Source organism: Triticum urartu, chromosome 2 (genome assembly GCF_003073215.2).
Source record: "Triticum urartu cultivar G1812 chromosome 2, Tu2.1, whole genome shotgun sequence".
Classification (NCBI taxonomy): Eukaryota; Viridiplantae; Streptophyta; class Magnoliopsida; order Poales; family Poaceae; genus Triticum; species Triticum urartu.
The window spans coordinates 567,168,170-567,195,786 of record NC_053023.1 but is presented as its reverse complement, the minus strand read 5'-3'; the positions used below and the strand labels follow the sequence as shown (position 1 = coordinate 567,195,786).

General features: G+C 44.6%; 2 protein-coding genes across 2 annotated transcripts; one reads left to right on the top strand and one right to left on the bottom strand.

The window, feature by feature from the left end:
• The first annotated feature begins 17,275 nt into the window (after positions 1–17,275).
• Positions 17,276–24,227, top strand: LOC125538813 (CMP-sialic acid transporter 4). The gene is made up of 16 exons (XM_048702110.1): positions 17,276–17,515; positions 18,184–18,452; positions 18,935–19,051; positions 19,309–19,365; positions 19,643–19,720; positions 20,467–20,511; positions 20,635–20,694; positions 21,168–21,290; positions 21,409–21,486; positions 21,727–21,796; positions 22,294–22,401; positions 22,621–22,754; positions 22,842–22,918; positions 23,195–23,243; positions 23,332–23,389; positions 23,899–24,227. Exons 2-15 carry the CDS (start codon positions 18,282–18,284, stop codon positions 23,374–23,376), a joined length of 1,212 nt encoding a protein of 403 aa, XP_048558067.1. The 5' UTR covers positions 17,276–17,515; positions 18,184–18,281; the 3' UTR covers positions 23,377–23,389; positions 23,899–24,227.
• A 278-nt stretch (positions 24,228–24,505) lies between these two features.
• LOC125538814 (PTI1-like tyrosine-protein kinase 3) lies at positions 24,506–26,949 on the bottom strand. Its single transcript, XM_048702111.1, has 6 exons — positions 26,574–26,949; positions 26,113–26,484; positions 25,739–26,024; positions 25,447–25,579; positions 24,965–25,051; positions 24,506–24,872 (listed from the first exon to the last, which is right to left on the bottom strand). Exons 1-6 carry the CDS (start codon positions 26,686–26,688, stop codon positions 24,756–24,758), a joined length of 1,110 nt encoding a protein of 369 aa, XP_048558068.1. The 5' UTR covers positions 26,689–26,949; the 3' UTR covers positions 24,506–24,755.
• Positions 26,950–27,617: the final 668 nt, after the last annotated feature.

The following is a 27,617-nucleotide window of genomic DNA, read 5'->3' as shown; positions in this document are numbered from 1 at the left end:
AGAGAAGGCCCAAAAAAGAGAGAAAGGCCATAAAAAAAGAGAAGTCCCAAAAAAATGAGAGAAAAAGAGAGAAGGGACAATGTTACTGTCCTTTTACCACACTTGTGCTTCAAAGTAGCACCATGATCTTCATAGTAGAGAGTCTCTCATGTTATCACTTTCATATACTAGTGGGAATTTTTCATTATAGAACTTGGCTTGTATATTCCAACAATGGCCTCCTCAAGTGCCCTAGGTCTACATGAGCAAGCAAGTTGGATGCACAACCACTAGTTTCTTTTGTTGAGCTTTCATACATTTATAGCTCTAGTGCATCCGTTGCATGGCAATCCCTACTCCTTGCATTAACATCAATCGGTGGGCATCTCCATAGCCCATTGATTAGCCTCGTTGATGTGAGACTTTCTCCTTTTTTGTCTCCTCCACATAACCCCCCTTCATTATATTCTATTCCACCCATAGTGCTATGTCCATGGCTCGCGCTCATATATTGCGTGAAAGTTTATAGGTTTGAGATTACTAAAGTATGAAACAATTGCTTGGCTTGTCATCGGGGTTGTGCATGATGATAGCATTCATGTGTGACGAAAATGAAACATGACTAAACTATATGATTTTGTAGGGATGAACTTTCTTTGGCCATGTTATTTTGAGAAGACATAATTGCTTAGTTGGTATGCTTGAAGTATTATCATTTTTATGTCAATATGAACTTTTGTCTTGAATCTTTCGGATCTGAATATTCATACCACAATTAAGAAGAATTAAATTAAAATTATGCCAAGTAGCACTTCGCATCAAAAAATTTGTTTTTATCATTTACCTACTCGAGGACGTGCAGGAATTAAGCTTGGGGATGCTTGATACGTCTCCAACGTGTCTACAATTTTTGATTGCTCCATGCTATATTATCTACTGTTTTAGACATTATTGGGCTTTATTTTCCACTTTTATATTATTTTGGGGACTAACCTATTAACCGGAGGCCCAGCCCAGAATTGCTATTTTTTGCCTGTTTTAGGGTTTCGAAGAAAAGGAATATCAAACGGAATCCAAACGGAATGAAACCTTCGGAAACGTGATTTTCTCATCAGATAAGATCCAGGAGACTTGGACCCTCCGTAAAGAAAGCCACGAGGTGCTCACGAGGGTGGGGGCGCCCACCCTAGGGCGCCCCCTTCCTCGTGGGCCCCTCGAAGCTCCACCGACGTACTTCTTCCTCCTATATATATACACGTACCCCCAAACGATCGGGGACGGAGCCAAAAACCTAATTCCACCACCGCAACTTTTTGTATCCATGAGATCCCATCTTGGGGCCTGTTCCGGAGCTCCGCCGGAGGGGGCATCGATCACGGAGGGCTTCTACATCATCATCCAAGCCCTCCGATGAAGTGTGAGTAGTTTACTTCAGACCTACGGGGCCATAGCTAGTAGCTAGATGGCTTCTTCTCTCTTTTTGGATCTCAATACAATGTTCTCCCCTCTCTCATGGAGATCTATTCGATGTAATCTTCTTTTTGCGGTGTGTTTGTTGAGACCGATGAATTATGGGTTTATGATCAAGTCTATCTATGAATAATATTTGAATCTTCTCTGAATTCTTTTATGTATGATTGGTTATCTTTGCAAGTCTCTTCGAATTATCAGTTTGGTTTGGCCTACTAGATTGGTTGTTCTTGCCATGGAAGAAGTGCTTAGTTTTGGGTTCAATCTTGCGGTGTCCTTTCCCAGTGACAGAAGGGGCAGCAAGGCACGTATTGTATTATTGCCATCGAGGATAACAAGATGGGGTTTTTATCATATTGCATGAAACTATCCCTCTACATCATGTCATCTTGCTTAAGGCGTTACTTTGTTTTTAAGTTAATACTCTAGATGCACGCTGGATAGCGGTCGATGAGTGGAGTAATAGTAGTAGATGCAGAATCGTTTCGGTCTACTTGTCTCGGACGTGATGCCTATATACATGATCATACCTTGATATTCTCATAACTATGCTCAATTCTGTTAATTGCTCAACAGTAATTTGTTCACCCACCGTAGAATACTTATGCTCTTGAGAGAAGCCACTAGTGAAACCTATGGCCCCGGGGTCTCTTTCTCATCATATCAATCTCCATCACTTTACTATTGCCTTGCTTTTACTTTGCTTTTACTTTATTTACTTTGCATCTCTATACCAAAAATACCAAAAAATATTATTTATTATTTCTATCAGATCTCACTTTCTTAAGTGACCGTGAAGGGATTGACAACCCCTAAGCGCGTTGGTTGCGTTGAGCTATTGTTTTTGTGTAGGTACGAGGGACTCGAGCGTAGCCTCCTACTGGATTGATGCCTTGGTTCTCAAAAACTGAGGGAAATACTTACGCTACTTTGCTGCATCATCCCTTCCTCTTCGGGGAAATCCAACGCAGTGCTCAAGAGGTAGCACACACCTTTTGAGAGAGCCATACATGATTTGGAATTTGTTAGAATACTCTATGTGCTTCGCTTATATCTTTTGAGTTATATAGTTTTGCTCTAGTACTTCACTTATATCTTTTAGAGCACGGTGGTGGATTTTTTTATAGAAACTATTGATCTCTCATGCTTCACTTAGATTATTTTGAGAGTCTTAAATAGCTTGGTAATTTGCTTAAAATCCTAATATGCTATGTATTCAAGATTAGTAAAATTTTCTTATGAGTCTCTTGAATACTAAGAGAAGTTTGATGCTTGATGATTGTTTTGAGATATGGAGGTAATAATAAGAAAGTCGTGCTAGTTGAGTAGTTGTGAAATTGAGAAATGCTTTTGTTGAAGTTTGCAAGTCCCGTAGCATGCACGTATGGTAAACGTTATGTAATAAATTTGAAACATGAGGTGTTATTTGATTGTCCTCCTTATGAGTGGCGGTCGGGGACGAGCGATGGTCTTTTCCTACCAATCTATCCCCTAGGAGCATGCGCGTAGTGCCGAGGTTTTTGATGACTTATAGATTTTTGCAATAAGTATGTGAGTTCTATATGACTAATGTTGAGTTCATGGATTATACGCACTCTCACCATTCCATCCTTGCTAGCCTCTTCGGTACCGTGTATTACCCTTTCTCACATTGAGAGTTGGCGCAAACTTCGCTGGTGCATCCAAACCCCGTGATATGATATGATCTTTCACACATAAACCTCCTTATATCTTCCTCAAAACAGCCACCATACCTACCTATTATGGCATTTTCATAGCCATTCCGAGATATATTGCCATGCAACTTTCCATCATTCCGTTCATCATGACACATTCATTATTTTCATATTGCTTAGCATGATCATGTAGTTGACATAGTATTTGTGGCAAAGCCACCGTTCATAATTCTTTCATACATGTCACTCTTGGTTCATTGCATATCCCAGTACACCGCCGGAGGCATTCACATAGAGTCATCTTTGTTCTAGTATCAAGTTGTAAATAAATAGAAGTGTGATGATCATCATTTTCTAGATCATTGTCCCAAGTGAGGAAAAAAAGAGAAAGGCCAAATAAAAAAAATGAGAGAAAAAGAGTGAAGGGACAATGTTACTATCCTTTGCCACACTTGTGCTTCAAAGTAGCACCGTAATCTTCATGATAGAGAGTCTCTTGTTTTGTCACTTTCATATACTAGTGGGAATTTTCATTATAGAGCTTGGCTTGTATATTCCAACAATGGGCCTCCTCAAGTGCCCTAGGTCTTCGTGAGTGACGGTGTCCTAGACTAGGGGGTACTCACCACGTCGTCTCTCGATCTGTTAGATTGGGCCGAGGACCCCCATGGTCGTATACTCATGGGCCAGTTCGGACAACTGCTGCATACATGGAAGATTCCACAAGACTTGGTGATCAAGACAAGGACTCCTCCCCACCGGCGTATTCGGCTAGGACTCTTGTTATCCTAGGCCTCTGGTGCATTATATAAACCGAGGCCAGGCTAGTCGATAGATATATACAAACAATCATACCATAGGCTAGCTTCTAGGGTTTAGCCTCTCCGATCTCGTGGTAGATCTACTCTTGTACTACCCATATCATCAATATTAATCAAGCAGAACGTAGGGTTTTACCTCCATCAAGAGGGCCCGAACCTGGGTAAAACATCGTGTCCCCTGCCTCCTGTTACCATCCGCCTTAGATGCACAGTTCGGGACTCCCTACCCGAGATCTGCTGGTTTTGACACCGACATTGGTGCTTTCATTGAGAGTTCCGCTGTGTGATCGGCAAAAGGATCGATGGCTCGTCAGCAGGTCAACTGCGATGCCGGCATCTTCGTCGCCGGCTCGACTGGTCACCTTGGCTCGACCAAAGACCGTGCTCCATCTCCGATCGTCATGTTCGGACGAGGGCCTTCATCAACATCAACTCCAATATCTATCAAGATCATGGAGGAATCATCCATGGAGCTCGGGGGCTCAACGTCAACATTGCCCTCGGGCGACCGTGCTGTTTTTCTGAACAGCAAACTTGTATCCGCTGCCACCACCTCTTAGAGCATCGCTTTGACGATCTCTTTGGTGGAATTGTGCGGAATTGAGTCTGCAGCGACCCTGGAAATTTTTGTCGAGTTCCGATGAAGGAATCTCCGACAATCTACGATATGCCGGAGCCCTGTCAAATCTGGACGGGAATCTGGACGAGTTTAGGGCGTGGTCTCTAGAGCCCAGCTCGGAGGTCCTTTGGAAGATCTAACCGTTCGTCTACTGCGGAAATCCCATATCTATCATCCCTCCAAATTTCAGCTCGATCCAACGGTTCAAACTCCGGGAAACTTTCGATGAGTGGACCAATTTTCGGATCTGTTTTCTGCGCGAATATGGATCCGAACCGAATTCATGTTTCTTTATGAACGTGATATTGGACAACCTTTTTTAAGAAATTTTCTACTATGGTATTGTGCATTGTTTTTAAACACGTACCCATAAAATTTTAAGCCTCCTTTGAGGTAATCTTCACCATCACGCTGGTGTCAAACTAGTCCGGCGGTATTGCTCCACGACTGCCGACCTGCGCTAGACACGTCGCCGCTTTATTGAGCCGAGCTCAATTCCTTCGATCATCATCTCGGCAAGCCGAACAAGAATTCGGCATCGCGAAGGATAAATCATCACCAACATCGCCGCCCCACGGATTACATGGAGCGGGAACACAGGCATCGCCGCATGGTCACTTTATCAAACCGGCATTGTCCGCATCACAAGTTACGACTTGCGTCGGCATGGCTGCACTGTTGCTTCTTCAAGCCGATGTTCATCACGCCGAACTGCTTCAACACCTCGGCTGACACGGCAGCTGCAACGTCTCCTTACTGACCTGCTCCGTCTCCTCGGCTAGACCATCTCTTCATCAACTTACTTCGGAGACTTCGGCGTCACCAGCCGACCAGCTTCATCACATTAGCTGGACCACGGGCTTTTCCTCAGCGATCCAACCTTTGGTAGCATCGCCAGGCCATCGCTTTATCACCCATTAGGCAATGGGTGTGCGGATCGATTCCCGATTTTGGGAGTCGCTTTTCTTCGGATTTCTACAACAAATAAACTAGGTGCTATTAATCCTAGTATTTTTTTTGTTTGGGTTTATTTTTCCCAAGGAATTATTACTCTGGTCTGTCCATCATCTGTACATAGGTCTATCAAATGATGGCCGCATTAACGACGGTCGCGTGGTGGTTCGGTCAGTTTCCGTACATAGTCCGGCGAACGCCGCATCCAGAACTCGGACCGACCTGTGAATTCAGGCTTTGCCGCGCCTTTACCGCATCACGCCGATGCCCTGCATCGACATTGACTTCGGCGCCAGGCCATATTTCTTTTATTACTCACTTTGCATAAATTTTTTATTATGTAACGATTTTTTTAATTATTATTATTACTATTATCTCCGGTTTACACTATTTTTTGTGCACAGGAAAATGATCCGGGGACTTCGGCATCACTCTGTCGGTCTGCATTGACCGTGCTATGTCACCACTTCGGCGTGTCGAGCTCTCCGCTCCGCCACCTCGGGACCGGCTTGGGGGATGGAACCTTGTCCCGCATCAAGCTCGAACCGCGTCATCAATGCCGAAAATATTAACCAGCTAAGTCGCTTTCATGCTCAAAGTTTTAATTTTTAACTTGTGTTCGGTTCGACCAAGCATTATACTTTTTTTGAAAAAAGTTGCTTGTAAAAAAATTTCTTATCCAAACTTTGTTTGTGACACGCATATTCAAATACCCCGTTTATTTGGGGGCTTCCTTTATGAAGCTTTTCCTCTTGCATATGATTATACTTGTACGGCTTCGTTCCTTGTTCGTGTATTACGCCACAATATGCACCATATTGACTTAAGCGATTTGCAAGCTGGGTTGCCTGGCTCCTGTGCTTACTCCTACATTCCCGATTGTTCGGCTAGGGAGTAAAGGGAGCACCTCTGCGATTGTCACGACCAGGTCCTCCGAGCTCTGACCTCAGACTGGGTGAAGCCGAAAGCTAGCGCTCTTATTGTTTTCAATCATGGTCGGCACACAACGGAACTCATGAGTACAAAAAATCTATTGCACAAGTCTCATAGTAATAATGAGCACCGAAGAAAGGTATCGGTTGGGGTACTTTTTTCTTCGAAGATGCTTCTTACACTTCGTCTGTAATATAGCATAAGTTCCCTGAGCGCGCTTTGTCTATTACAGCCTTATGGCCCGGTTGCCTGGTTATCGGAAACACTATCGATATTCTCGACAGGTGGAGTACATAACACTTTTCGGTCCTTGACCGAAGATGGAGAAGCCGACGGTCGGTTAAGACGCGTTTAAAGTTCGGTCGAACAAAGATATGATATTAGTACTTCGGTACATACAATCATTATACATAAAATTCTTTTACCCAAGTCACTTGTGGGCTCTTAAATTTATATGAGTCGTTTTATAGTAAGTGTTCTTCTTTTTGGTCGTTGCAAAGTTTTTATTACTATTATTATTTATCACTCCTTTTTTCGACACGAGTGTGTGGTCACTAGCCAGGGAGCCTAATTTCTCTCTCAAAGCCGCTAGAGTTTAATTTGCTAAACTGGCCTAATGAGAAGTACTCCGCCTTCGGGATAGGAGGTTGAAGCCGTAGGCTGACCCACTCGAAGTCTTGAGATAGGATGTGTCATCTGAAAGCACGACAGAAGCACTTTTTGTTCTAAAGTCCAATTTCCGGATTGGCACCGAACACTTGATCTTGTTTGGACGTCACATTTTTACTGACGTTTTTTGGTTTTCCAAGCTTATGGCACTTTTAAACTATTTGTGTGTTTCTAGCACAAGTCTCACAGTGCAATGCCGGACACCTTTATAAATTCGGCAAAAACATTCTCGGATCTCACTATATATGCATTGGTTTCGAATTGTGTTTTCGGTCAATAGTTGGGTTGCCCGGCTCCTGCGCTTGCCTCCTATGTTGCGCTTTGTTCGGCTAGGTGTGCAAAGGGAGAACCACTGCGATTGTGCTTCCAGTTCACATGATTAAGCACCTCAGTGGAGAAAGCCGAAAACTGACTGTCACAATAAGCGTAAACTTGTCAGCAATCCGATGACGGTGTTAAATGACGGGCCATTCATAACAATGGCCGAAGTGTTTACGGCTTGACCTCGACTGTCGCCGAACACTACCGGGGGCTATTAACTGGCCTCCCAAACTAAAATCCTCGATATTTTGCTTTTATATTAAAGTTGAGGTTTCATGATCATGCTTAGCATGAAAACCCAAAGAAAGGAACCGATAGCGGGACTATTTTCTTTGAAAGACATTTTTTATGTTAAACAGTAATATAACATATCTCTCTGCGTACCTTTGTTTATAAAACCGTATGGCCAGATTGCCTTGTTTGTCATAAATCTTTACCCTCATAAAGGCTTTATAAAGTAGGACAAACACTCCCCGGCTTCTGGCCGAGGAGGTTGAAGCCGATGGTCGGTTAACAAAGTTTTGTACAATGCGGATCCGAGAATTAATGACGTAAAGTACTTGGATACATAGAGTCATTACACATAATTTGTGATTTTACTATGGATATCGATCCTTAATTCGGCCACCCGTGCCCGCATTAAGGCTCAGGGGCTACTGGGCTTCGGGCTTATTATTTACAAATATTAAAGGGGCACATCGATCCCCTGATCTGGTGTTGCCACCTGACCAGTGTCTCGGGGGCTACTGCATTGCCTGTTCAATGCAGAAAATTTTAAGTGCAATACAGTTGCCGAGGAGATTTTGATCCTCAGGTTGGTCGGCCGCACCCAACCTGAGTCTCGAGGACTAAGCATGCCGCTTTCTGTGTCCCCAAGTATTCTGCTGAGCTAGGACTTGATCCTCAGGCCGATTTTGCAAATCAACCTGAGTCTCAGCAGCTACTGGGATCAGCTGTCTTACGTCATCCTTCAGGTGCATCTCGAGGTTTAGACCGATACACACCTTGAGGGCTACTGGCTATATATCTCGGTAGAGAATAAATTGCAATAATAAAAAATATTGACAAAAAATCGGCCCACAGTCGTGGTGGTGCACCACCTCGGAAGCAGTCCGGCATAAAGCTCGGGCGCTAGTGGCTGGCTCCATAGAGGGCATTTCCGGCATTAAGCTCGGCTAAACTCCTTCAACTTTTTTGAACCAAGGTGATATGACACCTCAGATATAGTCCGGCGTTGGAGCTCGGATACAGTCCGGCGTTGGAGCTTGGACATAGTTCGGTGTTGGAGCTCGGATACATTCTGGCGTTGGAGCTCGGAAGCGGTCCGGCATTGGTGCTCGGCCGCAAAAGATACCTCGAATGCAGTCCGGTGTTAGAGCTCGGACGCAAGAGGACATTGCCTCCTGGGAACAACTTCAAACCCGAGGTGTGGCATGAAAATAACAAGGCATTGATAAAGGCCGGAAACTTAAAGGGGCTCCTCGGATACCCGACGTGTAAACTCGCCGAATGCATTTCGGCGATCCTCAAGATTGAAGATGAGAAGATTTGTTGAACCAGTTTTCAAGACCATCAACCGAAGATGAAGAACAGTTCGGAAGAATCGAGGAGCGTCCCTAACTTGAAGACCGGTTCAGGGGGCTACCGACGGTGTCCTGGACTAGGCGGTACTCACCACGTCGTCTCACGATCTGTTAGATTGGGCCGAGGACCACCATGGCCGTATACTCATGGGCCAGTTCGGACAACTGCTGCATACATGGAAGATTCCACAAGACTTGGTGATCAAGACAAGGACTCCTCCCCACCGACGTATTCGGCTAGGACTCTTGTTATCCTAGGCCTCTGGTGCATTATATAAACCGAGGCCAGGCTAGTCGATAGATATATACAAACAATCACACCATAGGCTAGCTTCTAGGGTTTAGCCTCTCCGATCTCGTGGTAGATCTACTCTTGTACTACCCATATCATCAATATTAATCAAGCAGGACGTAGGGTTTTACCTCCATCAAGAGGGACCGAACCTGGGTAAAACATCATGTCCCTGCCTCTTGTTACCATCCGCCTTAGACGCACAGTTCGGGACCCCCTACCCGAGATCCGCCGGTTTTGACACCGATAGTGAGCAAGCAAGTTGGATGCACACCCACTTAGTTTATTTTGTTGAGCTTTCATACATTTATAGCTCTAGTGCATCCGTTGCATCGCAATCCCTACTCCTTGCATTAACATCAATCGGTGGGCATCTTCATAGCCCATTGATTAGCCTCGTTGATGTGAGACTTTCTCCTTTTTTGTCTTCTCCACATAACCCCCCTCATTATATTCTATTCCACCCATAGTGCTATGTCCATGGCTCGCGCTCATATATTGCGTGAAAGTTTATAGGTTTGAGATTACTAAAGTATGAAACAACTGCTTGGCTTGTCAACGGGGTTGTGCATGATGAGAGCATTCTTGTGTGACGAAAATGGAGCATGACTAAACTATATGATTTTGTAGGGATGAACTTTCTTTGGCCATGTTATTTTGAGAAGACATAATTGCTTTGTTAGTATGCTTGAAGTATTTTTATTTTTATGTGAATATGAACTTTTGTCTTGAATCTTTCGGATCTGAATATTCATACCACAATCAAGAAGAATTACATTAAAATCATGCCAAGTAGCACTCCGCATCAAAAATTCTGTTTTTATCATTTACCTACTCGAGGACGAGCAGGAATTAAGTTTGGGGATGCTTGATACGTCTCCAACATATCTATAATTTTTGATTGCTCCATGCTATATTATCTACTGTTTTGGACATTATTGGGCTTTATCATCCACTTTTATATTATTTTTGGGACTAACCTATTAACCGGAGGCCCAGCCCAGAATTGCTGTTTTTTTTTTGCCTATTTCAGCATTTCGAAGAAAAGGAATATCAAACGGAGTCCAAACGGAATGAAACCTTCGGGAACGTGTTTTTCTCACTGAACGTGATCCAGGGGACTTGGACCCTATGTCAAGAAACAAAAGAGTAGGCCACGAGGTAGGGGGCACGCCTACCCCTCCAAGAGCGCCCTCCACCCTCGTGGGCCCCCTGTTGCTCCACCGACGTACTCCTTCCTCCTATATATACCTACGTACCCCCAAACGATCAGATACGGAGCCAAAACCCTAATTCCACCACCGCAACTTTCTGTATCCACGAGATCCCATCTTGGGGCCTGTTCTGGAGCTCCGCCGGAGGGGGCATCGATCCCGGAGGGCTTCTACATCATCACCATAGCCCCTCCGATGAAGTGTGAGTAGTTTACCTCAGACCTACGGGTCCATAGTTAGTAGCTAGATGGCTTCTTCTCTCTTTTTGGATCTCAATACAATGCCCCCCCCTCTCTTGTGGAGATCTATTCGATGTAATCTTCTTTTTGCGGTGTGTTTGTTGAGACCGATGAATTGTGGGTTTATGATCAAGTCTATATATGAACAATATTTGAATCTTCTCTGAATTCTTTTATGTATGATTGGTTATTTTTGCAAGTCTCTTCGAATTATCTGTTTGGTTTGGCTTACTAGATTGATCTTTCTTGCAATGGGAGAAGTGCTTAGCTTTGGGTTCAATCTTGCGGTGTCCTTTCCCAGTGACAGTAGGGGCAGCAAGGCACGTATTGTATTGTTGCCATCGAGGATAACAAGATGGGGTTTTCATCATATTGCATGAGTTTATCCCTCTACATCATGTCATCTTGCTTAAGGCGTTACTCTGTTTTCATTAACTTAATACTCTAGATGCATGCTGGATAGCGGTCGATGAGTGGAGTAATAGTAGTAGATGCAGGCAGGAGTCGGTCTACTTGTCTCGGACGTGATGCCTATATACATGATCATACCTAGATATTCTCATAACTATGCTCAATTCTATCAATTGCTCAACAGTAATTTGTTCACCCACCGTAGAATACTTATGCTCTCGAGAGAATCCACTAGTGAAACCTATGGCCCCCGGGTCTATCTTCATCATATTAATCTCCCAATACTTAGTTATTTCCTTTGCTTTTTTACTTTGCTTTTATTTTACTTTGCATCTTTATCACAAAAATACCAAAAAAATTATCTTATCATATCTATCAGATCTCACTCTCGTAAGTGGCTGTGTAGGGATTGACAACCCCTTATTGCGTTGGTTGCGAGGATTTATTTGTTTTGTGCAGGTACGAGGGACTGGCGCGTAGCCTCCTACTAGATTGATACCTTGGTTCTCAAAAACTGAGGGAAATACTTACACTACTTTTCTGCATCATCCCTTCCTCTTCGGGGAAAACCAACGCAGTGCTCAAGAGGTAGCAAGAAGGATCTGCACACTTAAGGTTCGATGACGCTAGGGTTATAGGGAATAGATGTACGTGGTTACCGAATGTTTTTTGGAGTCCCGGATGAGATCCCGGACGTCACGAGGAGTTACGGAATGGTCCGGAGGTAAAGATTTATATATGGGAAGTCCAGTTTGAGTCACCGGAAAGGTTTCGGGGTTTATCGGTATTGTACCGGGACCACCGAAGGGGTTCCGGGGGTCCACCGGGATGGTCCACCTGCCCCGAAGGATCTAATGGGCTGTAGTTGGGTGGGAACCAGCCCTTTAGTGGGCTGGTGCACCCCCAAGGGCCCAAGGCACCTAGGGTTGGAAACCCTAGGGGGGCCGCTGCCCCCCCCGGGGCGGGCCCCCCCTAGTTGGAAACCCTAAGGGGGGCGCTGCCCCCCTGAGGGGCCGCCGCCCCCCTCTAGATGGATCTAGGGGGCCGGCCCCCTCTCCCCTTCCCCCTATAAATAGTGGGGGGTGGGAGGGCAACGGCACCCCTTCTTCTGGCGCAGCCCTACCCCTCTCCCTCCTCGTCTCTCGCAGTGCTTGGCGAAGCCCTGCTGGAGTGCCACACTCCTCCACCACCACCACCACGCCATCATGCTACTGCCGGACGGAGTCTTCCCCAACCTCTCCCTCTCTCCTTGCTGGATCAAGGCACGGGAGACGTCACCGGGCTGCACGTGTGTTGAACACGGAGGCACCGTTGTTCCGTGCTTAGATCGGAATCGGCTGCGATCTGAATCGCTTCGTGTACGACTCCACCGACCACGTTCTTGCAACGCTTCCACATCACGATCTTCAAAGGTATGAAGATGCATTCCCCTCTCGTTGCTAGTAAACTCCATAGATTGATCTTGGTGATGCGTAGAAATTTTTTAATTTCTGCAACGATCCCCAACACTACCGACGCAGGGCTTCGCCTAAGCACCGCTACGATATGATCGAGGTGGATTATGGTGGAGGGGGGCACCGCACACGGTTGGGAGAGATCAACTGATCAACTTGTGTCTAGAGGTGCCCCTGCCCCCGTATATAAAGGAGCAAGGGGGGAGGCCGGCCGACCCTCCTAGGGCACTCCAGGAGGAGGAGTCCTCCTCCTACTAGGAGTAGGAAGGAGAGGGAGGAAAAGGAGGAAAGGGGGCCCGCCCCCCTAGTCCAATTCGGTTTGGGCTAGGGGGGCGCGCGCCCTGCCTTCTCTCTTCCACCACTTGGCCCATGAGGCCCATTACTTCTTCCTCGTATTCTCGTAACTCCCCGGTACCCCGAAAAATACCCGAATCACTCGGAACCTTTCCGATGTCCGAATATAGTCGTCCAATATATCGATCTTTACTTCTCGACCATTTCGAGACTCCTCGTCATGTCCCCGATCTCATCCGGGACTCCAAACTACCTTCGGTACATCAAATCACATAAACTCATAATACCGATCGTCACCGAACTTTAAGCGTGCGAACCCTATGGGTTCGAGAACTATGTAGACATGACCGAGACACGTCGCCGGTCAATAACCAATAGCGGAACCTGGATGCTCATATTGGCTCCTAAATATTCTACGAAGATCTTTATCGGTCAAACCGCATAATAACATACGTTGTTCCCTTTGTCATCGGTATGGTATTTGCCCGAGATTCGATCGTCGGTATCTCAATACCTAGTTCAATCTCGTTACCGGCAAGTCTCTTTTCTCGTTCTGTAATACATCATCCCGCAACTAACTCATTAGTTACAATGCTTGCAAGGCTTATAGTGATGGGCATTACCGAGTGGGCCCATAGATACCTCTCCGACGATCGGAGTGACAAATCCTAATCTCGAAATACGCCAACTCAACAAGTACCTTTGGAGACACCTGTAGAGCATCTTTATAATCACCCAGTTACGTTGTGGCGTTTGGTAGCACACAAAGTGTTCCTCCGGTAAACGGGAGTTACATAATCTCATAGTCATAGGAACATGTATAAGTCATGAAGAAAGCAATAGCAACATAACGATCAAGTGCTAAGCTAACGGAATGGGTCAAGTCAATCACATCATTCTCTAATGATGTGATCCCGTTAATCAAATGACAACTCATGTATATGGTTAGGAAACATAACCATCATTGATTTAACGAGCTAGTAAAGTAGAGACATACTAATGACAATTTGTTTGTCTATGTATTCACACATGTAGCAAGTTTCCAGTTAATACAATTCTAGCATGAATAATAAACATTTATCATGATATAAGGAAAAAAATAATAACTTTATTATTGCCTCTAGGGCATATTTCCTTCAGATGAATCCAAACTGGTATTTCAGACCAATAATTAAGGCGAATTCCAACGTTGTGACCCATTTGGTCCGTGTGTATCTGTTTGGGCCCAAACGAACAGAAACAACGGTCCAATGTAAATACCTTTTTTGGTTCCGTTTTGTGTCCAGTCGGACCCATCTTCTCCTCAAATTTGAGTTAGATTTGGGTCCGAAGCGGACATAGACCGGACGTTCTCCGTGTGCCTTCTCATCTGTGTGTGGCCAGCCTAACCCATATGTCATCTACCCATGCCCCATTCCACCTCTCTCTCCTCGTTTTATCTCACCGCCCACCCACCCACCATGCCCTCCCCCCCTTGAAAGCAAGGCAGCCGCGCCTCCATCGCCCTCATGTACCTTCTCGCCGGAGGGAGCGCACAACCAAACGGATAAAATCTGTGTTCGTTTGGGTCACTGTGTTGGAGTTGGCCCAAGGGCAACCCCAAAACCGGACACTATATCCGTCCGGGTACCTGTGGGGACCGGTACATGGATAGTGAGGTAGGAGTCGGCCATCCAACTGTGACAACATACATTTCAAAAACAAATTTGAACACACTTGACGAATGTTATCAAACACGACGGATTTAAACATAGTTCGGACATAATTTACATAAAACAGACGATATTTTGACCATCTTACTAAAAACTAAAAAGAATAAAATCTAGGAAGCTAACTTGTAGCGGATGACGACCTCGTACGCCCTAGCTGGACGCACCTCCATCGCCATCCGTGTCGTCGCTGTTGTCCTTTCGCCGTCCTTCAAGCGGTGAAAGGACACGGGGTCGTGACAGCCTTGCCCAGTCGCGGCCTGATGCTTGCGGGGAAGTCGTTCTGCTTCCTTCCGTGCCATGCAGGAGGCCTTCGCAGCCAATACCGACCCCGGCCACGGTGCCCTGACGGAGGTGCTGCCGACATTGACGGAGGTGTCGCTTAGCGAACATTCCTCGCCAATCTTGGCGAGCTCCCCGTTGAGGCGGTGGCAGTGCCATGCGGCCGCCTCCGCGGCGGCGACGAACCGGTCAAGAGCCTAGGCCGCTGCCAGATCGGGGATGTTGCGGACCCAGGCCGACGCCTCGTCTGACTTGGCGAACATGGAGCGGCAGGCAGCGTTGCGCCGCTCCTGCCACACCGCCTTGTCCTCGGGGGGCATCATGGCCCGCGACGAAGAGGACCCGCCACCATCGAGGTAGTGGAGGATGCGCCCACGTGCCTTTGTGATCACGGACGATGGCTCCTCCTTCATGACCTGGTCGCGTCAGTTGCTGCGTGACAGCGATGCTGGATCATACTTGACGCGGCGGAGAGGCGACACTGGCTCTTGCTTGACACCTCGTGCTTTTTTTATTGTGATTGCATATGTTTTTTTTGCGGGTTGTGATTGCATATGTTTGCATCTATAATATATATATATATATATATATATGTTAAATCAACATGCATGTCAAAAATGAAGGAGACCGGACATGAGGCGATGCATCAGGTTGGATGACCGACTTGTTGTCCACAGATACATCTAAACATGTCCGCGGATGTTTACTGCATAGGTCTTGGTGCAGCGCGGGAGTTGCCCCAATGTGATAGTTTGAGTGCAAAGACGCATATAAAAATGACAATATACTTTGAATATTCCAATGTACTCCCTAGATGTATTTTAGTTCTATATACATTTATTTGTATCCATTTCTATGACAAGTTCTGCTTAGGTCGGTCACTGCCAATGCCAGTGTGTAGTATGTACTTGGTCTCAGACCTAACATTCGTGGAAATCTTCTAAACGGCATGCCGGCAACGTGCTGCAAAAAGACGCCGGAGAAAAGGGTCTGAGAAGTAGGCTGCAGCTACACTTCTCTGTGAACCTGAAGCGCAAAGCGACAGGGTAGCCAACTTGCTTGGGGCCAAGACGACGGTAGAGCTCGGACAATTCACACTGCTAATGCGTGTGTTACCATTTTGCACCGCCCTCCCTCGCTCAGTTTGTATTTGCCTAAACCATGACCATACACGCTCGATGTCAACTGATTTTTTTTTGAAGGAAACAAGGCCAAACTTTATTAATCAACCATAATGCCTGCGACAATAGAAATAGACTCATAAGCAAGCCATACATGACGCCCTACTTCTAAAGACTCATTATGATTTGGAGGGAGTATGCTATACTTAGCAATGTTGTGAGTTTCAAAACTGTTATTCCATCAATTGTGAACAAAAGAGCAACCCCCGAATGATCCAGCTCGATGCATTTTTTTCTTTCTAGAATTAACGATATCAGATGTTAGTGTGCAGGGGCTGAACCAGCCCAAATTGTGAGCTGGGGCAATACATTGACTTTTACATTAAAAATATAGTGAAGTCCTTGGCGACTGTTTTCTTCCATTCGAACAAGCCACCGTTGTGCCGTTGTAAACCTCTCCAACATCGGAGCCAGCCTAAGTTTATTGGTTCGCTTTGCAAATTGCACTATTTTAGTCCAATATGCTTTTGCACCAAACTCTGTAGGTGTATACATCTTATAGTACTCTCTCTATTTGATGTTCCCTCCGTCTGAAAATTTTGTCATCAAAATGGATAAAAAGAGATGTATATAGAACTAAATTACATCTAGATACATCATCTTTTATCCATTTTGATGACAAGTATTTCCGGACGGAGAGAGTATATATATATGTATGCTATAAAAATTATACTATTGAAAACTCCTTTTAAATATGAATTTGACAGTATACTTCATGTGACATATATCTCTTACATTATTAATATTATCGATGGTCAAATGTAAAACTCAAAATACGTATTAGGACACACACACACACACACACACATATATATATGTCAATATTTAAAAGGAGTTTTCAATAGTATAATTTTTATAGCATACATTTCATCTATTGTTGATCATATCGATGGTCAAATCAAATCTTGACATACTTGACATATGTATTAGGCCAATGTGTTTGGATGGAGGGCATACCACTATGCATTGCATATCCATGATCTATTACAAAAAGAAAGGATTGAACAAAATAAATGCATTCCAATGTAGGCTGACTGCCTGACTACAAGAAAGATGTAAAACTCGGGGACTTTCCAACATTTCCTCCAACAAAGAGGAAGGAGGTCAAAACAAATCCCGAAACGCATAAATAAACCGGAGGCGCACCCGCTTTCCTCCCGTCCGTCACGGCCACCTCCCCGTCCACGGCTCCACCTCCGCGCTCACACCTCCCTTCCCTGCCCCCTCCCGCCCGCCCAAACCCGAGATCTCGCAACGCCACCCGCCGTCCCGCCCACGCAAGCACTCGCGCGCCTGCCGGGAGCGTTGCCGAAGCAACCCGGCGGCGCCGAGCCCAGCGGACAGGGCCAGATTCCCGGTGCTCCGGCGGGGCTAGATCTGTGAGATCCCGCCCGCCGATCCCAACTCCCCCGAGGTACAGTCGAAGGCACGAGTTCTTCTGATATCTTCATTGTCCTCCTCATTTCTGCGATGCTGGAACTTGTTTAGTGTACCTTGTGATCCAGTGGTGTAGGTAGGTAGCAGCACGCGGTTGCTCTGCACCTGATAATGACTTAGTAGCTATGCTGCATGTTTTTTTAGGAGTTTTGTGATCTGTCATGGGTTAGCTAGCTAGTTTCTCATGGGGGATCATATCGGGCTTTGGAAGTTAGTACGTGTTTTTATGTTCACGGCCAGTCGGCCATGCTATTTTTGTTAAATTTCATTTCTGCTCTGATATACGTGAATCTGCGGAATGTTGTGAATTTCGACGGAAAGACTAACTAATATCACCTCTGTTCCGAATTATAAGGCGTTTTGAATATTTCAATATGGACTACATACGGACTGAAATGAGTGAACAAACACACTAAAACATGTCTACATGCATCCGATTCAAACAAATGTTACTCCCTCCGATCCATATTACTTTTCGATTAAATGGTTGTATCTAGACGTATTTCAATGCTAGGTACATCCATTTGAGCGACAAGTAATATGGATTGGAGGGAGTAGAACTTATAAGTTGGAACGGAGGGAGTACTAGTTACTCGGTTTGCAGTGATTAGTTTGCTCATTTTGATTTTTTTGTCTTGGACACAGGTGTGCGCAGGGAATCCTTACATGTCACGGCTATAGAGTGATATATATCTCTTGCTGGTGCTGTTTGTGGTGCTGCTGGTCCTGGTTGGTTTGAGAAGATGCAGAGGAATGGGGTGATGGAATGCAGTGTCTGCCACTCCAAGGTGGTGGCGGGGACCCCCAGGAGCATATCAAGGGCATACGACAAGCACAAGAGCAAGATATCATCCAAACAGCGCGTGCTCACCTTCCTTCTTGTGTCCGGGGACTGCGTCTTGGTCGGCCTTCAGGTATTTCATTTTCAATATGATAGTTAACTTCATATCCAATCAACACCTGTTTGGATGGGATTGAATGCGTCATATTTTCACTGGAAAATGTAACATGATAATGGGAATCCAAATCCATGTTATGTGCTTCTTCTGATAGAGCATGGTTATGTCTTCTAGTAATTTAAGTTTGCTTGTGCTCTCAATTTGCCGGAGATTTTTTTTTCTGAATTTCCCAAACACGGGTACCATCCGCGGACTTCATGCTATAGTGTTGTCATAAGATTCAGTTGTTGTTTTCCCTTAAAAATGCATTATCATCAATTTGCCAAAGAGATATATTGGCAGATCCGGTAGCGTTCCACCTAGAGTAAATAGTAAATCGGCTAATGGCTACCTGTACATTTTTAATGTGGAGTTCGTACAAACATGTAGTCAATCTGTAGTGTGTATCTGATTGCAGACAATTTGCAATTGTGCTAATAACTAACTTTGCTCTGCAGCCTATCCTAGTCTTTATGTGCAAGGTTGATGGGAAATTTCAGTTCAGTCCCATCAGTGTTAACTTTTTGACGGAAGTTACAAAAGTTTTCTTTGCTATGATAATGCTAATAATTGAGGTTAGTTCTTGTCGGCCTATATCCTTTCCTTACTTGTTATTTGTGTTTCAGTCCTTGTATCTGTATCTGTATACTATCCTGCTATGAACTATCAACTTTTTAGTGCATCGTTGTCAATACTGGCAATGGTAATCAAAGTGTTGTAGAAACTACAATTTTATTTTTTATTAGACCGGCAGTAATGAATTTATGCATGTGTGTGTTCTATTGCGTTGAAGGTGTTACCCCCCTAATGTTGTTGCTTTTCTATTTGACAGTCTAGAAAACAGAAGGTTGGGGAGAAGTCACTTCTGTCAGTTTCGACCTTTGTACAGGTGATTTATCTTTTAGAACATAGAATGCCTTGTACTCTTTTGTTACTGTGCTCAACATGCACAAAATAATTGATGTTACTTCTGCTTCTAATGTTAAACCGCATGTAGAATGTTTCTATTTGTTTTCAATTCCTGGGAACAATTGGTGCTCATCTCTTTTGTTGTTTTTATGCCCAACCGACTTGCTTTCAGTTTTCACGTATCTTATTTATTTATTATAGCTCTGTACCTAGTATGGTAACTAACTGTTTCACCTGTCAATTCCTTTCTTGTATAGGCAGCCCGTAACAATGTACTCTTAGCTATTCCCGCTCTACTATATGCCATCAACAACTACTTAAAGTTTATCATGCAGGTAAATGTTCATTGAACTGGCTGAACTTCCATTCTTCTGTGCAATGTACTCGTATTTTCTCCAGTAAATATTTTGGCACTCCTGATATTTACAAAACCTACAGTTATTTTGATGTAGTTTATCAATTTACATGTACGAGACGATGCATCTTTGATAATTATGTTACAGTGTAATTAAGTCTGTCACGTCTCGAGAAGGAAATTCATTATCACCTTCATTTGGAAGGATCAAACCATACATTTTAATTAATGAATTCAAAAATTCACTTCAAATTTAATATTCAGCCAGCTGGATTCATATCAGTTCTGTTAGTAACTTGTATCAACCAAACAGCAGGATTTTCTTAGTACCAACTTGTACTCTTGTCCTTCGAGGATTTTCTGATAGTTCTTTTAGTTCTGCCTTCTATTTTTCTTTCCTTGTCAGACAAAGGATTACGCTAAAGGCAGAAATCAAAGCCATCATAGTAGGAGTACAGATGATGAACAAATCCTAATTTTCTCATCTACCCATTTTTTTGAATTTTTTCTTGAGTTTGGACATGGAGCCTTTGCTGCATTTATATTATTATATATTAAATCAATGCACACCATGCAGTATTTTCTGCTGTACCTTTTGGTATTCCATATGACATTGGTTTTAGTTACAACTATTATTATTTTTTAAATGGCTGGGTGCATCCTAGATGCAGAGGCCGGAAGTGATTCTTCTGTCATGTAAAGTATCTTATTATACTTCGGATGCAGTTATACTTCAACCCCTCGACTGTGAAGATGCTAAGCAACCTGAAGGTACTCATTTTTCATGTATTACCATGTTCTCGAGCTTAGCCATGCAGTGTCTGTGAATACGTGCTTACATCTGTTTGGAAAATGCAAAACTGTTAATATCATACTCGTTTCTACACAATCCAGGTACTCGTCATAGCTGTACTCCTAAAGTTTATAATGCGAAGGAAATTCTCTATAATTCAGGTGAGGCTGGCATTGCAACTATCTATATATCTTTACTAAACTACAGTTGTATACCGATTCATGCTGTTGTGTTCACCTGATAATTTCTCTTCTTTAGGTGTTTCTTAAATAGAAAAGGCATTAATGGCTTAGGATGAATACATTTGATTTATTTCCATTTAATAATCTGTTTGAAATTTTCAAGTCATTAGGCAAGTTGAACTTCTTTTGTCAAAGTTCTGTTCTCCCCCTTTGTTTCCTATATTTCTCATGACCTCTGTAGTACTAATATAAATCAGTTGCTACCAGTGATGGTTGCCATTTTCAGCCGCAATCCTGAATTGGCTAAAAATGAACCAGGGTTAATACTGCAACTTCAAATTAATCAAATATAGGAAGAACTAATGCACACAAGTATGTGTTCTGCAAACGCTGTAATTCAAATGCTTTCAGCAATATTGATAAATAACCCCATTTTTTCTGATAAATATTAGTGGGAAGCCCTTGCCCTGCTGCTTATTGGAATCAGCGTGAATCAACTACGCTCAATGCCTGAGGGCACCAAAACTTTTGGTCTTCCAGTCACCGCAATTGCATACATATACACACTAATATTTGTAAGTTTCTACTGAACTGTTTGATCTTTATATTTATCTTTTTTGTGTTGCTTCAGATGACTAAACCATTATTGGATCCAGAGTTCATGCATGTATATATATGTATGTGAAATTGTAGGTTACTGTCCCATCGTTTGCCTCTGTCTACAACGAGTATGCATTAAAAAGTCAGTTCGACACAAACATCTATCTTCAGGTAATTCCGACTAAGGATTGTCTTCCAGCTCTTTCAAATAGTAATAGTCCATGTGCATAATGCCGTACTATGTTCTCTGCCTAAAAACAATAAGCGAACATCCTTATCATGTCATTTTTATGCTTACCAGTTTGGTCCACTTGCATTCAACTGTTTAACATAATATGCACTTGCCCAATTCCCACTTTCCTCTGTTTTTTATTCCTTCCATTCATCCTAACTGTTTAACATAATATGCAGAATGTGTTTCTGTATGGTTATGGTGCAATTTTCAATCTCCTTGGTATCCTAGGAACCGTCATATTTCAAGGTAACCATCTTATGTGAAAAGTGAAAACTTGCTTTCATTGGCAACAAATAAGGGTGTTATTCATTGAGACTGTTGTACTATGAAGGTCTATATGTGTGCGGCTAGGAGAATAGGATTCCATACAACACTTGCTGAGTAATTTTTAGGTTTTACAAACTACATAGGTGTGGTACACAAGCTGGGGTTTCTGTTTTACCTGCGAGGTTACAAAGCAGGCAAATAGAATGGCTGTTTAGTTATTGATATGTTGATCAAAATGTTGTGCTGCGAACTATGGTCTATGTGGTTTGAGCATCATTAGGATCTTGCAGAAATATCCTAATTTAGAAAGTCTGGAACTTAAGCCATGTGCTATTGCACATTGTTGTTAACTTACTACATATTTGGACACCAAGGAGTCATTTCATGAATGCCCCATGGCGTCTTGTGTCTTCTTGTGACTATTGGCTATTGCAGCATTAGCTATGTATAATTTAAACTTGGCCCATGTGTTGCAGGGCCAGAGAGTTTTGATATCCTTCGAGGGCATTCAAGGGCCACTTTTTTCCTCATTTGTAACAATGCTGCGCAAGGAATTCTCTCTTCATTCTTCTTTAAATATGCAGGTAAAGGATGATCGCTATTTCATTCTCTTATACTCCCTCCATCCCAAAATAAGTGTCTCAACTTTATACTAACTTTAGTACAAAGTTGTACTAAGTTTGAGACACTTATTTTGGGACGGAGGGAGTACCATATTATTTTTACCTGTCCTTGGCCCTTCGTTCTGAAATCTGCTTTCATAATCTCATATTTCCATCTGATTAACTGAGATCATACTGCAGACACAATTTTGAAGAAGTACTCATCAACAGTGGCCACAATTTTTACTGGTCTAGCATCTGCTGCATTTTTGGGACATACCCTGACTATTAACTTTCTATTAGGCATCTCAATAGTGTTTATCTCAATGCACCAGGTGATTGTTGTTTCTTATTCTTTAGCTTGTTGTGCCAAGTTGGTCCTGACTCTCAACTGAACTTATATAAGAGCTATTTCTGTTCAGTTTTTCTCGCCATTAGCCAAAGTCAAAGATGACAAACCAGCTGGAACTTTAGAGTTGGGAGATGCACAGAAACATAGGTGAATATTTCTCTTGCCTTGTTTTTCTATTCTATATTAATGTTAATATGAAATGAAAGCGTCAACTAGCAACCTTCAAATTTCTAATATCTGGGAGTTGCAGTTGAAGTTCTTGTCTAGTTTCTTCGACATGGTGCTATATTCATACATTAATAAACTGTTTTATTGATTCTCTCTGTTATATTGATGAGCATATTAACTGGTGATGGCATGCATTTGTGTTGTTTAGAAATATTTCCGAACATCTAATCTGATAAAATAAAATCTTCTTGGCAGGTCATCCGATTCTTCTTTTGTAAATATGACTGCTGGTGCTGCTGATGATGTAAGTGCTACATCGTTTGAGTAAATAAAATCTGGGATAACATTCTTCTGTTATATTGACTTATTTCCTATGCTTTTCATTATCTCAGGCAAGCCACATTAGCGATGATAGAAAACCATTGTTGCCAATCTAACACTATATTTGAGGTGAGTCTCATACTTTTGTTTTTCATCTCGAGATAAGTTACTGTTTTACTTTGTAAATCATGCTGTCGCAAAGTTCTGAACCTTGAATACGATAGTGTGGAACTGTTCATTTATGTTGGCACACCACTTCGATTGTTTGTCAGACAAAACAACCAATTTGCTGCATCTAGAGTTTAGCCATTGCAATCAGTGTTTTACAGCTTTGCTTACATCGTCAACATGTAGCTATCGTGGTTGGCATCTGTCACGGCAGCCAGTATAGGAAAAGAGTTCAGGGCTGTAACAAGTATTACCTGAACATCCGTTATCCATGGGCCGAACGTAACCTAAAGTGATCCCACCGGCTTACAGCAACCTAATAATTTGTTTTGTTTGGCAACAGAAATAACTTACTTTTGTTTTATTAATTGGTGTTATTTATATTTAGCACACGTAACTACAAATCCTTAACATATGAGGCACCTCATTCTCAAGAGTTTTGATGAGCTTGTTCCCCTTTCGTTATGCAGGTAGGTATAGAAGAAAATTCTTTTTGCCGCGAACCACAAATATTTGTAGCATGGTAGATTAAACCAAATGCTCTTGTAAACTGTAAAAGGAAAAGAAATATTTATATGTAAGAGGCCATCCTATTCTTTCTTTCTTTTTTGACCCCCAACTTTTTTGGGGGCGACAAATGAGGGGGTGGTACACATTACTTATTCCATACAAATTCACTGATTATATACGATAGTTTTTCTCATGCGCCTTTTGGCTAAACTGGTGTGCTCAATGTTGTATCAACGGTATATCCATATGTACTCGCCATTATTAAATGCTGCATGTCAGATTTCCCTGACGAGCTCAGCGCTCTGTTTATTATGTGCCCACAAATATTTCTTGACGCAAAAACAGAAGAAGAAAAAATAGTACCCCTATCATCTACTCTCTCCGTTCCTAAATATTTATCTTTCTAGATATTTCAACAAGTGACTACATATGGAGCAAAATGAGTGAATCTACACTCTAAAATATGTCTATATGCATCCGTATGTGGTAGTCCGTTTGAAATGTCTAGAAAGACAAATATTTAGGAACGGAGGAAGTATGCTTGTGGAGGAAGTATGCTTGTGCGTGTGTTCAAGAAATGAGCATGAATAAATAGAATGCTTCTGTCGACGGGCTACAGGGTTTTCTCGCATGGCAAGAACTGCTACTCAAACATGGCTTGCAAGCTTACGAAGTTCAGATAGCACATAACTTCCAAAAAAGTTACAGTAGTACTAGTACAGGCAACGGCATGCACGGTGATTCGCAGGAAGAACACCCGGCAACGGCAGCAACTTCTCCCCACACGTACACCGGCACGCGCACATCGTCACAAACATCAGACCACGCCCTGCTGGTCCCGCACGACGGCGTAGTTGATCACGCGGGCGATGGTGCCCATGGACGGCCGGTAGGTTGGGTCATACTGGAGGCACTGCACTGCGATCCTCCCTAGCTGCAAGGGACACCAACCAAATTTTGCAGGGTTTGTTACATTGGGCGATGGATTCAGGTACACAAATGCGAGATGAAACCGTGTGGAGAGACCTTGAGCGCTCCGGTGGCAGGGTACTTGTCGCCGAGCCTCGGGTCGATGCATTCCTGAGCTCTGTCTTCAGTCAGCAGCGGAGATGCCTGCAGGTGCATCGGTAGGAGCAGGAGGCCCATCAAACTTTGTTTGAGAACGGAATGGAAAACGCAAATGTGTTTGCCACGGTAACTTAATTCTGTCTTGTTTAGAAGCTAGTTGGATCCTTTGAGAATGTTCTGCATGGGTGGTAATTGCATTGTTCTTTTTTTTAGTACTAGTAAAACTTGTCAATTCTAGTTAGAAGCTATGCAAAGGAAAAAGAACAAGAGATTAACTTGAACTGATGTTATAGTTTGTTTGTTAGATCAGAAAGAAGAAAAAATGATTAGTCTGCATCAACCATCAAGTGTCTGTTAAACCTTTTCACCAATTGATTATTGGCAATTTCTTAGCTTGGCAAACGGGCAGGATGATTATGGGACTGAGAAGCATTGCTCACCCAGTTGACTAGGCTGCGCTGGCCCTGCGGCAACGTCCGATCCAGCGGCTTCCTGCCCGTCAACAGCTCCAGGAGAACTATGCCGAAGCTGTACACGTCGCTCTTGTCCGTCATCTGACCGCTCATCGCGTACCTGAGTGCCCAGTCAAATCAGCATTCAGTTTTTCATCAGAAACCAAGCAAATTAAGCAATGGACACGTTCGTCAAATTCGAATACGTGGGCTAGTAATAACAATCAATTAACAAGGACGCCGGCGGCGAGATGAGATGATGTAGGGTTAAGGCACGTACTCCGGCGCCTGGTAGCCGAAGGAGCCGAGCGTGTGCGTGGAGCGGTTGAGTCGCGCCATGTCGGCGGCCTGGCTGAACATGTTGTAGTCGGCGATCTTGGCCCTCATGCCGTCGAAGAGCAGCACGTTGGTGGAGCGCACGTCCTTGTGGACCACCGGCGGCGACGCCTTCTCGTGCAGGTACTCCAGCCCCCTCGCCGCGTCCAGCGCGATCTGCACCCGGTGCGCCCAGCTCAGCACCGGCCTCTCCCCCACCTCCTCCCGCGCCCCCACGCCCTCCCTCGGCCCTGCCATCCATGGCGTCGCGTGTCAGACAGTCAGTGCATAGCTCGAGGTCGATAATGGCGTGGGCTTTTGCAGGTCGTGCGTGCGTACCGTGCAGGGCGTCGTGGAGGGTGCCCATGGTGGCGAACTCGTAGACGAGCACGCGGAGGTCGCCGCTTATGGTGAAGCCGAGCAGGCGGACGAAGCTCTCATGCCGCAGCCTGGACGCCACGGCCAGCTGCCGGCGGAAGACGTCGTTGGAGGCGTGCTTGGACGCCTTCTCCAGCTTCTTCACCACGGCGAGCCTCGCGCTCCGCAGCGTCACCTTGTACACCTTGGCGTACGACCCCTCCCCGATCAGCTTCTCCCTGTCGAAGGAGTCGGTCAGTTCGTTCACCTCCCGGAGCGCCACCGCCGGCACCTCGATGGCGCCCGGCTCCTCCTCCGCCGCCGGAGCGGCGCCGCGCGATCGTTTCCGCTTCGCTGGACACGACAGAAACAGAATTATATACTCCTACTTGGGAGACAGATGGAGCAGCTGAAGAACTCTGGATGACTGGATCACTTATTACCGGGCTCCATCGGGTAGGAGTGGAGATCCTCGGGCGCCTTCCTCCCGACGCAGGACAGGCAACCGAGGTTGCCGCCGTCGGCGAACAGGCTCTTGACGCTCTCCCACCACCTCATCGCCGGCCGGCGGCACACACCGCAGAAGAAAGAGAAAGGGCTAGCGCCGGTGCAACTTTGAAGAAAGCTTGAGGCGACTGACTGATTGAGTGACTAGTTGTTGTTGTTGTTGTTGTTGTCGTCTAGTCTTGTATCGCAGGGAATCTATCGACACCGAGCTGCTGAAATTTTCCTGCCTACCGGCCTGTGGACGATATGGCTGCAGCCTGCAGGGAAGCTTACGGCGACATGGGCGGGAAGTAGTGGACGAAGTTCTGAGACTGGGAAGCGATCGAGCAGGCAGGTGATATGTGGTCCAGTCGCTGGGAATAGCGTGACATCTCGCCGCGGACTTCCTTGCGTGAGGGGGCCCCGCCCGGGGAACGTACTGGTAGTACGAGGCAGTTGGACCGAGTCTCGGCTGTAGCAGCTTTCATGCGCCCCCGACGCCAACGGCCAACGCCATGTTCGCTTAGAGCATCTACGCCCGCGGTTAGCAAATCTGGTTCCTTAAACTTGCGCGGACGCGTCTAAATAGTAACCGGGCACGTCTCATATGTTTGCTCCTACAGAAACGTCTTTTATATCCGAAACCTCAAAAACCTATGCAACCCCATGCAACGCTACGTACACGGCGAAGACGCTTAATCCATCCTCCATAGTTTATCGCCGGACAAAAATGATCAAAGTTCATCGGTGGACAATGTCAATTCATACTACAAATTTATAAAAACATTAATAAAACATGGATAAACAGAGAAGGGCGGAGGAAATCACCATTTCCTCACCGCACCCTTCCCCTTGCGGTCGCCGGCGCTGCTCTATCCCTCCGTGTACGCGTCAACGTGCGGCAGCGCATCGTCGTCCGAGCAGAAGCTGGAGCCGTCCGTCGGGTCAAAGTTGTCGGAGCACCTTTGTCCCGACAGCCTCCGAACCAGATGGTCCTGTTC

Coding starts and splice junctions, on each gene's coding strand:
- LOC125538813 (XM_048702110.1), top strand. CDS start 18,282: ATGCAGAGGAATGGGGTGATGGAATGCAGTGTCTGCCACTCCAAGGTG. Junction 19,052..19,308: donor TGATAATGCTAATAATTGAG/GTTAGTTCTTGT, acceptor TCTATTTGACAG/TCTAGAAAACAGAAGGTTGG. Junction 21,291..21,408: donor ACATATACACACTAATATTT/GTAAGTTTCTAC, acceptor GTGAAATTGTAG/GTTACTGTCCCATCGTTTGC.
- LOC125538814 (XM_048702111.1), bottom strand. CDS start 26,688: ATGAGGTGGTGGGAGAGCGTCAAGAGCCTGTTCGCCGACGGCGGCAAC. Junction 26,025..26,112: donor CCTCCACGACGCCCTGCACG/GTACGCACGCAC, acceptor CATGGATGGCAG/GGCCGAGGGAGGGCGTGGGG. Junction 25,580..25,738: donor TTCGGCTACCAGGCGCCGGA/GTACGTGCCTTA, acceptor CTGGGCACTCAG/GTACGCGATGAGCGGTCAGA.